Here is a 12,743-nt window from a genome sequence, read left to right on the forward strand (position 1 = left end):
GTATCTCGACTGGACTGTTTGGAGCACCCAGTTGTCTGATGTTAATCGGGACCACGCCGAAAAGAAATGGGAAAGGCGGTTGTAAAATAAAGGGGAAGGATCCGGTGGGGAGAGTGATGGGCCGTCCTCGAGCGTCCCATCAAAAGGCGGTTGCCGGACGGACGACGGCAATTTTGGGCCGGACGTCGGCTGTTGTAAGGTCGATACCGGGACTAGTAGGCCGGTCGGGAGGGCTGTGGACGGAATGGCCTGCGCTGCGTCGCTGGCGTATGCATGCCTAACGTACGTATCGCGATACGGCCGTCCTTCAAAGTCTGGATTCGAGAATCCGTCTTATCAGAGAACAGCCCCTTTGTATCAAATGGCAGGTCCTGCAGCGTATATTGGACCTCCGGCGGCAGGGTGGAAGACTGCAGTCAGGCGATACGCCGCATCGTGACACCGGAGGCCAAGGTCCTCGCACCTGAGTCCGCAGCGTCGAGGGCGGCTGTGATGGAGGATCTAGACGACCTCCTCCCTTCCTCCAACATGGCCGCGAACTCCTGTACTAACTAACTACCTAAGAAACTATCAAACTAACTACTAAACTAACTATATACAAAAACAGATGCGAAAGCTAGGGTCGTGGAGAACGAAGAGCACTCCACAGTTCCAACTGGCCGTCACGGGCGGTAAGAAGGAACTGAGGAGCGGACGGGCCGGCTGGGGTATATAAGTAGCGCCATAGCGGCGCCACTCCAGGGGGCGCCAGCCAGCCCGCCGGTGTTGCTAGGGTAAAAAAGTTCCGAGATGCCGTGCACGCACGGCGCGCACACCTAACTGGAATGCATAGGAGCAATCACTCGAAGAAGAACCAATCTTCATGCAGAAGGAAGGAGGCGGATCAGGGTCTCCCACCTGAGCTAATTCTTCTGGCCTGTCAGATCACAGGGGTGCTGCTGCGTCTACTTGTGGGAAGGCTGAGAGCCCCATAAACTCCTAGCCAGGTGTAGCTGCTGCTGCTCCCACTTCAGTCTCATGCCTGCTGCATCCACATTCCAATAGGAGCAGGAGATGCCTGGTTTGTAAATCCTGTCTGCATCAGGACTTCGGTGGCTGTGCACATGCTCACAGGCAATGTACTTTAATGGCATGAACTTAGGCACCTTCAGGATAAGGTGGCAGCTGAGTGGGGTTTTGAAGATCTGAATTTTGAACTTAAGTGCCTGAAGTGGCACTGATGCACAAGTACTCCTCGTTCTTTAAATTCCTCTGTGGATCTAGCCTTCGATCCCTAATACTTCAGCAGGGAACATAGATGGGATGCAAGCTGTTGCCCTGCACCAGATGCAGTTTTGCAGCATTACAGTAGATTCTAGATTTATCAGGATATTAAATGGAAGCTGGCGGGCAGGGATGAATAGTGAGGATGCTAATTTGAAGGATTACTAAAGCATATTATGGAAGGGAAAAATACTCAAAACAAATCCTACTTGTAACTGGTTTAGGGAAGAATGTTGTACTATAATTCCCTTTTAAATTAGCAGGATTTAAGATTGTTGAGTGGCTGTGTTGCATCTCTTCCAGAGACCATCAGTGCTCCACAAAATAACATAACTGTGCCCCTGCTGATGCCCTGGGTTACCTTGATGGAGCGAGAGGTTGTCATTTTTGATGGGATGGACCTGTGGGAAAACACCGACCAAAGTTGTGAAATAATGCTCAAGCATTTAGCCACAGCCCGTTTTATAGCACAAAATGCTGACATGTACAGAATGACTGCGGAGAGGATACTGGAAGGTAGGACCACTGGCAGGAGTAAAATCTTGCTGCGCGTTTCGCCAATACAGTATTTCTCAGAGTGAACAGAATGTGCGAGGTGTGTTGTTTAAAGTAATGGAGAGATACTGCATATTCTCCCAAGAGTCCAGGCTCCTATTAGTAACTGAAATAACAGCTTAGAAAATCTGGTACAGGCTTTTTCTACAGCAATTGGCAAATATGAGAAAAGCTAAAAAGTAAATAGGACAAAGGCAAATTTCTGGTCAATCTCCCCCTCTCAACTGGATTAGTCTGAGGGCATGATGCTACAGCTAGTGTGCGACTCTCAGCAGCATGCCCTACAGAAGGAAACATACTGTGTGAAAAGGAGTATTTCCATGTTAAACCTATGGCTCCATGGCTTCTTATTGCCTTTTGTTAGTGTATCAGTCTCTGTATTAGCGATTACATTCTCTCTAAAGAAAATCCTCTAAATTCCTTTTGTGTCTGACTCTCTCTGAACTGAAGTTTATCACTAGCTCATAACCCATCTTCTGTATGAACTTTTGTTATACAGAACTGTGAATATCTTTGAGGAGGTCTCCACTTAAGTCGACTAGGAATTGCTGCAAGAAATACATTCTTCTCTCCCTCACAAGGCTGAGATTTTCCTAAATCAAAGTCTCTTCTAGGCCACCATAGCAGAATACACTCTATAGGCTGGCTCTAGTTAAACAGTCATTTTGTATGCTGTATTTACCCAGTTAGCAGCATGGTGATACAATTGCACTATACACTTTTTTGCTAAGTACATTTAGCTGTCAAGTCAGAGCTATTGTGACCTTTTAAGTAAATATACACACATTCATCTGCTAAGAAGCTAAGAGGACTCTCAACATATATTGATAAGGAGCTGAGGACCATTTACAGCCATTCATATAATTTAAGATTGATCAAGGTGGTTCAGTATGTGGTATTCTGCCTTCTGACTCAGGAAGCAAAGACCCGGCATGGTTTTCAGGGATTCTGTACTTCTGGAAGCACCATAAAACTGAGAGCCTTGTCATTAAAGAGCCCATAGAACTTTTCAAAATAAGTATCCATTAACCCCACCAATCTGACTAAATTCCAGCTCAAGTGATTACATTTTGCCTGCAAAATATTCTGCCTCCACTCGTGTGTTGGCAATAATTATGACCAATATTAATCACACTAAACAGTTGGTGCAGGTAAATTTAAAAATATTGATATTATAAAGTTATTGCAGGCAAATATATACTCTGAGAGCTCTGCATTTTTCAGGAGTTGCCACTACACCATCCCATCTTCATCTAACAGTCTTTATCGATTTTTAAGGCCAGAAGGGACCATATGATCTCCTAGTCTGACCTTTTATGCAATACCAAGAGCCAAAGTTTTCCTCGGTTCTCAGTATATCCTGTGCTAATGATCTTTAATTAAACCAGAGTTATCTACATGTCCCCACAGCATGGTCTAGGGAAGTGGTTTTTAGTATTTACCCAGCTTTTTAATATCTCCAAATATTTATTTAAGAGAGAAAGCCAATTGCATAAAAAGAACCCAACATTTTAGCATAGATGTACTTTTGGAAAAGTACAATAAACTTAGAACCTGCCCCCCATTGCCAAGTAAAAGCTGATTTGATAGTTAGACAAGGTGGGTGAGGTATTATCTTTTATTGGACCAATTTCAAGAGAGACAAGCTTTTGAGCCACTGAGTTCTTCAGGTCTTACACAGTTATGCATTTTCTGTTTTCCTCGTTAGGTTTTCAGCCAGATGATGAGATGACTGAGATCTTCAAGACAGAATTTCAAATGAGATTGTTATGGGGCAGCAAAGGAGCACAAGTTAATCAGAGAGAGCGATACGAGAAATTCAACCAGATTTTAACTGCACTCTCCCGAAAATTAGAACCTCCTCCAGTGAAACACGTAGAGCAATGAAATATCAAATGGACTGTTAAGATATGATTACTTCAAGATTGCCATTTAATATAATTAAAAGAAATTGCCAATTTGTCACTGTACAAGCCTCTAGCATTCACAAGATCTTTAGGACTTGTAAATTGCACAATGCACATTTATGAATTGTTTTAAAACTACTGATTTCTAAATGAATTTATTTATTAATATGTAGCCATGTCATTTTAATAATTTCTTGAACAGTCAAATTTAAGATAGTCTGCATAATGTATTCTTGTGATTTACGAAAGTGTCTATTGATGTCGTCTAGTCATTACTATTGGTGTTTTAATATCAGTAATGAGTGTACTGTAAAAAAAAAAGTATTTTAGAAAATCAGTTGTATGATATTCCTTAAATGAATATGAACCTGTACATAGTTGTGAATTAAAATATCTTTATGTGAAATATTATACAGTGGATCATTGTACACTATAATCACAGGAAATAAGGTGATTTTATATTGTCCCGGGGGATTAGACTCCAGTGGGACTGATGGGGTAGAAAATTAACTAGTTGATTAGGGTACCGTTTGAAATATTCTTTCACCAATGTACACAAAACCCACGAGCTGATACCACTTTTCTAAATACTAATGCCCGGAGAGACGTTACTCTGGACTTTTGAATAGTAACTTGTGCATTACAGAGTGTTCTGGGTGGTGGTTCAGGCTCCAATACAAACTATGCCATGTGCATTGGAAATGAATCGGGGGGAGGGGGGGTGTGATGAGAAGAACAAATAGCTAAGCAATCAAGATAATTAAAATGTCTTCAACTTCACCATCAGCGAGAGGTTTGCAACTGTATCTCAGGTTTTCTCTAGCAAAAAGGAGGAAACAGAGGTTAGTAAGTAGTAGGCAAAGATTGATACAGCAATCTAGCATCAGATTACACAGTTCCTCTTAATTCTATACAGCACTCTAAGGGTGGTGTTGGAAGTTCAAGGAACTAGTTCATGGAGATAAGCTCACCTGTAATAAGCCATCAACATTAGATGGTATTTTATGAAATAGTGGAGACTGCAGCCACAGCTGCACTGATGTTGAAAATTTGCTAATGAGTTTATCAATTAAAAAAAGTTAAGAAAAACCTTAAATGAGGCTTCTGAGGAAGCCCTTTCTAAGAGTAATATACCTCTACTATATTTTATAGCAATATCTATAACGGTCAAATGAAATCAGCTTCTACAAGAAAAACCATCTCTAGTGCTTTAGAATTATTTCAGGAAGTTCAAATAGACTGACTGTCACTTTTATCTACTAATGTAATTTACTTTATTTATTTTTCCTAATCTCTTAGGGGGATCCTTATAAAAATCCCAGTCTCAGTGACAAAGTCATGATGCTGATTGAAATGTCTCATTGAAGTGTGGAGTTGCTGTTTGGTTATTTCTCAGTTACACAAATCCCCAAATAATGGGGGGTGCGGGCGGGGGAGTACACCTAGAGGACTAAGGAGGAGAAGCAAACTTCCATGTAGTAACCTCAGGTGTTAGTCAGTAATCACTCCTGTGCTGCTCCAGGGCCACACTTAAATACCGTATAAACAAAGCTCAGTGTAGTTTTGGACCTCACACTCAGAGTCACAGACAGGTCCTCGCCTCCAGTGAGACCAGAGCCCAATAGCTGGCACACTACCTTGCTTTCTGTAGCAAGTGGAGACAGTTAATGACCTTTTTGGCATTTTAGAGGTCTGGCTTTTGGGCCTATCATTTAAGGAAACAATAATGATAATGAATTACTGTAGTGTGAGGGAGGCATTAATATGATTATTGTGGATGGCTAGCTAGAAGAAGTGCACTAATGTCTCAGTGAGTGTAACAACTTAAAAATCCCTCCTGGAGATGGGGAGAAGAAACACAGCTCACCTGGCACAGATTTTAATCTGGCCCATCAAATGGCAAACTCGTATTTTAGAGGGCTTGACATGGGCACATTTAAAAAAAGGTGGAACAAGCTTATGGTCAAGACAGGTTTGATATTGGCACCATAAACTCATTATATACACACACAGTGTTTCTTGTGATATGTAACTTTCATATACAAATTGTTGGTGTGTGTGTGTATATATATATATATATATAGCCTCTAAACATGTTTATTGTGGCTATAATTTTATTTCAGCAACTCCAAGCCAGATTCTGCCACTTTTGTTCCTCTCACTGCAACATAGACCACTCTAAGTAAGTAAGGGTGACAGAATGTGGCCCTCTATTAACATAACAGTATAAAAAATGTGATAGATGTACAGGGATGATTTTGTAACAGAAGACAAAAAGGAAGCTATCTTGACCATGAAAAGTTTTTATTCCATTAAAATATTCTCAACAGAGAACACTATTTTTAAACAAAGCATTTAACATTTAAGAAATCACATGTGCACAAAGAGATTAAAAATTACTGGAAAATGTAAGATTAAGACAATTCATGTTCAAAATTTCAGACTGAGTTAGAACTAGCTGTGCAAGTACAAATTTTCCCCCTATATTTAATAACCCTCATACAGGTTGCACTATCCCTCATGAAAATGATTTGCCTCTAATGGAAGCAAATTCTGCTTTTAGAAAAACAAACAGTAGCATGAAAAGAACAGTTAGTTCTTTACCAGGAAGTGTTACCAGTGACCTGTGAGGCTTCTAGCCAAGAAATCAGCTCACATTTCCAAAATAAAAAAGCACTGTTTTTAAAAAAAAAAACTACACTGTGTAGTTTGTCAGTATTGAGTAATGTCACCTTATATAAATAACCCTGTATACAATATCCAAAAATCTAAACGCGTTTAATAGCCCCCAAATGTAATACACTAGGTCAGCTGTGTAATAGTGGTATACATAAAGGAATACACTTCCACACAAGAAATCACTCAGATTTAGTATTACTGGTAGTACAATTTCTAACAACACTGAATTTTCATTTACCAAAACAAACAAATGAAAAAAAGGAATTCAGCACTGCTGTGTCCAAGTATTGCTTCAAACCCTGTGAAAGAGACAATTTTATCTCATTCCCCAAACAGCAAGTGGCTGGGCTTATGAAGCTTTAAATGATACAAATCTCCCTCCCTCTACTCTAGTGTTCACCACTGAATCCAATCAGATTTATTTTATTAATAGAATCACAAATGGGAGAAAAGACACCATAAGCAATAGGGGCACTGCAGCCAGCTATATTTACACATATAAACATATCCAAATGTCAATTGTTTACAAGTAAAAGTGCACATAGATCATTACAAAGTATCACTCAAATTTCAACTGGTCCATACAATGAAGCATCACCTAAAAACAGACTACCACTGGAGCCTCATAACCCAAAATTAAAAAACAATCAAAGTTTCCATAAAGTTTTTTTAGATGTCTTTAGTTTCAATGCATAAAATTTATGATGCACCATGTATTATGTTAAGGTAAAGCTCTAGAAAACAAACACCTACCCTGGCTACTTCAGCAGCTGCTACACTTTGGAAAGAGTTACAGGCGGTCATACTGAGCTGAGACACAAAGCCCTTTGTGGGATACTGTAGTGGCAGGATTGGCAATCAACAGATTTAGGCACTCTAGTTTTAAGGCAGCATTTGAATGGCAAGCAGTTGACTTCTGAAAACAGTCATTTGTCTTGTTGTGGTGAATCTCTTTGTTGTCATGCCAGGTTTTCAGTGCTCACAATAGGTTACTGAAGTGCTGAAGATGAACCACAGTTCTTGGAGATCCTGTGACTACATCAGGGGCTAGAGCTGAGATATAGTCTTTTCCCCAACTCAACATAAATACATAAAGGTTTACATCAGTTATAATGCCAAGAAAACTGGAATGTAATGATGGTTGCATTGGAATAGTTATAGCAGCAAACATGGACACTGGGATGAAAACTTTAGTGCTGGAAATATTTAAACAAAGTGGTTTTGCTACAAATGCAAAATAAAATAAGAAGCAATGGAGATAATAAAGTGTTATGTAGCGGTGCCTGACAATTCTAGACATGCAGGAGGAGGTTAGGGCGAGCATGAAGGTGGTACTGGCAGATGTGGACAAATGACATGGTTCTGATTGCCAATTAAAATGGGGTAGGAAAAGACGACAGCTGAGACAGCCAAAATGTAATACAAACTGATGAATAGTTTGTACGTCTTTTAGGAAAATGAGACTGAAGTATTTAAAATCTGGTTGCCTTTTTATTCTGCCATAATGGAGTTCTCTCTTGCTTCAAAAATTTAAGAATTTGTAACAATTCAGAACATATGTATGGAAATGCCAAGAATGTTAGTGAACAAATGTATGTCTGCATGCATTCATGCAACTTGCTTTTCCCTCTTTTTGCTGGGCCTCCCAGCCTAATGCCCTCCCCCAAAAGCAGCTGCATGTAACCTCCTTCAACATCTCGCCCATTTTCTCAGAAACCCGCTTCAGGAACCTGCAGTCCAAGAGGAAAAAGAAAAGAACAGTTACTGAAAGCCTCTGGAGAACAGAAAAGCCTTCTCAATTCTAATCAGCCATCCTAAATGGCTATAGAATAGCTGTTCTATTTAATCCCTGAACAATTAACCATATCTGATGGCAAGCAAAAGCCCTTTCAAGCTTATTCTCAACATACGTTCCAGAACAGCTATATGTCCAGTAATCAAGTAGTGCAATGTACCTTCCTATCCTTTATTATTTAAAATTAGGGCTTACAAATTTTTGCTTGCAGCAGCAGCAGCAAAAAAACACACTCTGCTGGTGCTCAAAGCGCGCGCGCGCTGCGCGCCAGCAGTGTCAGTCAAGCCCCCAGCGCGAGGCCGCAGCGCAGCGCTCCCCGTCCCACCCCACAGGAGGTGGAGGACAGGGGAGGGGAGAGTTTTTTCTCCCAGCGCTGGCTGATTGACGCTACGCTTCAAAGCGCTGCCACGGCAGCACTTTGAAGTGCAAGTGTAGCCACAGCCTTAGGTTGAGAAAATGGTTGTTGAACTAATGCTTGAATTTTAACCTACAAGTGATGAAATGTAAAGCCTCTAGCTATGGTACAAGATCCTTTACACTGGGAATGTAAAACATTTACTAGGACTCAGAAAAAGAGACAGAGCTTTTCAAGAATGGAAAGGAGAATGGGAATTCAGAAAGACACATTGTATGTTTTACCATATAGTAACATCAAAAACATTTCCAAGCCAACGTAGTATCAAATAGACAACATTCTAGGTTCATAGCCGCTGGCAGGAGAATAAAAGGGTAAGTCATCATACAGTACTTTATCTTTAATGGACCTTCTTGAGTGGATTATGCTTTTTTAAACCTTTGAGAATAGGAAAATGTTTTCCTTTTTATGGCGTGAAAGCTGCTAATATATTTACGAAGAAAGGACAATTATGAACACTACCACTGACTGAGCTCAGTTACTGAAAGAGTGGTTTATTTATTTATTTATTTTTAGAGTTTTAAGTATATGGTAGCTAAAGTTGCTGATGCAGGAACAATAGAGTCTGAAGAGGTTTTCAGAAATTGCAATTTGGAACAGAGGTTATTTTCAAGAACATTGTTGTACAGACAGAATTTTTAAAAATTACTTTCTGAATCAAGTGAATATTAAAAATGGATTTAAAAATAGTAGTATAAAAACAAGATGACCTGATCAATGGAGCAGATCCAATGATTTATAAAAAAAGGACCTCAGACAGATAAATGCAGCAATAAGGCAAACATTGCAAAGCAATTTAATTAAATTAAGACATTTTCTTACTTTTAGTACTAAAATCTCTGGGGGGAAAAAAAGGTTTCTAGCCAAGCTCACATGGTGAACAACAGACCACACAAATGCCTTCCGATATCCTAACACTTTCTATGAAATTGTGTGATTCAGTATTTCCCCTACAGAATGTAGAGTAGTAAGCTGCCAGCTTAGTTGTTATATATAGGTTACTGCACCTTTACTGTTTTTCTCTAGAGTTACATCTATGTATGATGTTGGCACATAGCCTTCCTCTCCATTCTGTCTTCGAGCTCTTGTCCATCCATCTCCTTTGTCTTCCTCGATAACGTACAAAACCTCCCCTTCTTTCATTGCCAGAGTGCCTTCATTGTGACCTGGGAAAACAGACAAAAAAAGTCTCACAGCTCAGACACAATTTAAAAGTAAGCTTTATATAAACAGGAAGTACTGATAATCTATGGAAGGGAACATATGGACAAACATAGGCTTGCAGACAAAAATCTGGTCTCATGTTGTAAAGCTGAATATATGCCAGAAGCTGTTTTTCTATTATTTGTGTTACATCAATATAAAAATACTATTCTGCCAATGAGTTAAACTGATCTATGGAATACTTCTCATGACCTTAAACGCAGCTGCTAATATTTTTTTTAAACAAAATAATCCATCAGTTTTTTGTTCTGTTTTTTAAAATCAAATAAGCACAATATACAGCGTTAATCCTACCATCAAAAGGATAAATTGCTTTGCAGTGTCCTATAGCTGGTAAGGGATCATCGTCTTCAAATTCATCATCAAATTCATTATGGTGGGCATGCTGTTGTGGTGGACCTCGAACTTCCTGGTTTGCGTCATCCGTGTAGCTTCCCTCTGGGCTATAATGCAATGGAGTAGAGTAAGGACTCTGTATAGTTCTCAAAAACCACCCACACAACTTTAGAAGTTACATTTCCATATCTAAAAAAATATCTGAACCCTAGTGCACCTCAGAAAAGGCTGTTCAAAGTTGTTCTAGGCTATCAGTGTGAACACATGAGGAAAACAGGTTGGCAATATTTAATTATGGATTAAATATTAATGCATGTTTTTTTCTGAAGGAGCAGAGCTGTTTTTTAAAGGCTTGCACTGAACTCTGCTACTAGAACAGCCCAAATTTAACATTTAACAAGGAAGATACAGCAATGGGGATGATCTGATAGAGGAACGAAATGGGGAAAAAAATCTACCTGAGATGCTTGGGAAGCTATAGAAGTCAACAGGGGACATTAATTGAAAGAGTGACCCTTCAGTGATATCATATACCATTTTCACCTTGAATTACCTAAAACCTGACTAGTCTGTGTATGCATGTGTTTTAATGGAAAATTATTTTACTGAAGTGGCAAGAATGAAAAGAAGTAAAACCTAGAACCTTATGGCCAAAAGAGGCCATATGAAGGACATACATAGTGCATCTGGGAATGTGGGAGAAGGAGAGGTGGGTATCACCCACACTTAGATGTCAGATGGACATGGTGGGAGTAGCTGTGAAAAATAAAAAAATCTACTGAGAATTCCAGTAAAGCTTCAATGTAGGTATTGTTAAAATAGTGACCTCTCTCTTCCCTGTGTTACAAGGTGGTTGATGTCACTGCTGTGCCTTCTGTCTCCTCTTGCTGCTACTTTACCTTCAACTTCAGAGAGCCAGGCCTTATGGGGAAAAAAGTCAGAAAACATCTAGGGTCAATATTACCAGAGAAATCTCAACCAGCAAATGTTATATATCACCAAATGTACTATTTCAAATACACTTAACAGTGTACAATTTAGGTGCCAATATACATCCAGATATCTGCTAAACACCAAATCATCATGCAAAGTTTCCTATTTACTTGGCTTGATGCACAAAGCTATCATCTCAGTTTCATACTCAGCAGTGGTGTTGAGAAAATGGTAAAAACTGACATGTTGAATCATTTAACATGAATCACTTAAAAATAAATTTGTAGAAAATAATTTACATTACATTGCTCAGTGCATATCATCTCAGTCTACCTAAATCAACATACTAGGGGGAAGGATGCTCCATGGAAAACTGAATCAGGCTAACTTCTTCAAACAGAGAAATTTTCTAGTTCCTATGTTTGTGACTTACAGGGAACACCAGCATATTCCTATTTCAATACACTTGCCAAGGAATAATTTAATAGCTTTTAACCTCATTCTTGTGTATTTCCATTCGAAGACGATCCATGTTGCCCATAGTTTCAGCTAATTTTGGCTGCAAACTGCCTGGATCCCCCATCTGTGGATTCTTCTCATAAACATCTTTCATTTTGATGAGTGCATCCCTGTAGTGAGGTGTATGAATGCCCAGGAATTATTCTATGTGGCAATTACATTACAAGATGTTTTGTCTTTAACAGTCCAATAAACACTAAAACAATGTTTGTACAGCACCTAGCACAATGGGTTCGTGGTCCATCATTAGGGCTTCTAGGTTCTACAGTAATACAAATAATAACAACCACCATCGTAGACACAAAGAGGATGAATATAAAAATTCTCTCTTTCCTGCCCCAAGAGAAGCTACTGTCTCCCTCCCCAGTCCTGTCCCCTCCACTCTCTCAATAAAATAAGGCCCTCATTTCCTTAGCCTCTCCCCAAGGGCAAAGCCCAGTATCCCGTCTTCCCTCCCACTGTGCTTATCATCCTCCCCCCTCTCCCCCCGCACTCCCTCTGCAAAGACATACATAGTTCAAATACTGGGTCTTTCCACCCATCTTCAATCTCATTATAATTCACCTCTGATGCCTGGGTCCTGGCATATGGTCATTTCTTAACAATTAATGCCCATGTTTTCTAATGTATCTACTAGTTTTAGATGCCCAGCTTGACAGACCTAAGGTCTGATTTTTAGAGTTGTTGAGCATTTACAACTCTAGATACAGTATTTGTAATGTATAATATAAAAACGGATAATCGGTTGCTAAAACAACAAAGTTGATAACGATGGAGCACATATACTTTAAAGGTGGACAGACCAACAATTGACATACTACTAAGAGCAGTTTAACTTTTGAAAACTCTGGCTTATAAAAAGAAACCTAGAGAGAAATGGTCATAAAGATAAGGGTGACCAAAAAATGGACTAAGCTGTGAAGGACACACTTACTTTTGGTCTGTTTCTTTCTGTAGTTCTCTGTTGAGTTCATCGATTCTCTGCTGCAGTTTCTTACGTCTTTGTTCTGGCGGCAGATGACTGAAATCTTCTAGTGCGGGACCCTGCAACAAAGATAAATACTATTAAACACTGGAAAATTCTGTCTATAGTTATTTCTGCTGACAATCCACACAC

The 12,743-nt window shown here is 39.6% G+C and overlaps 2 protein-coding genes across 16 annotated transcripts in view; one reads left to right on the forward strand and one right to left on the reverse strand.

Annotated features, from left to right (window-relative positions):
* BCAR3 (BCAR3 adaptor protein, NSP family member) overlaps positions 1-4,142 on the forward strand; it is a 204,749-nt gene extending 200,607 nt beyond the window's left edge. For all 10 annotated transcript variants that reach the window (XM_039485757.1, XM_039485756.1, XM_039485754.1 and 7 more), the window contains 2 exons: positions 1,567-1,779; positions 3,527-4,142. In XM_039485757.1, the coding sequence (XP_039341691.1) occupies positions 1,567-1,779; positions 3,527-3,705 (392 nt within the window). In that variant the 3' untranslated portion in view covers positions 3,706-4,142. The remainder of the gene's footprint in view (positions 1-1,566; positions 1,780-3,526) is intronic.
* A 2,147-nt stretch (positions 4,143-6,289) lies between these two features.
* FNBP1L (formin binding protein 1 like) overlaps positions 6,290-12,743 on the reverse strand; it is a 138,268-nt gene continuing 131,814 nt past the window's right edge. For 4 of the 6 annotated variants that reach the window (XM_039484917.1, XM_039484922.1, XM_039484921.1 and 1 more), the window contains 5 exons: positions 12,561-12,670; positions 11,604-11,736; positions 11,001-11,095; positions 10,133-10,281; positions 8,648-9,780 (listed from right to left, as the gene is read on the reverse strand). In XM_039484917.1, the coding sequence (XP_039340851.1) occupies positions 9,602-9,780; positions 10,133-10,281; positions 11,001-11,095; positions 11,604-11,736; positions 12,561-12,670 (666 nt within the window). In that variant the 3' untranslated portion in view covers positions 8,648-9,601. Of the gene's footprint in view, positions 8,135-8,647; positions 9,781-10,132; positions 10,282-11,000; positions 11,096-11,603; positions 11,737-12,560; positions 12,671-12,743 lie in introns of those variants that run through there. The other 2 variants (XM_039484918.1, XM_039484919.1) reach the window with 2 other exon arrangements.

The sequence above is a fragment of the Mauremys reevesii genome, linkage group 8 (assembly GCF_016161935.1).
Source record: "Mauremys reevesii isolate NIE-2019 linkage group 8, ASM1616193v1, whole genome shotgun sequence".
NCBI lineage: Eukaryota > Metazoa > Chordata > Testudines > Geoemydidae > Mauremys > Mauremys reevesii.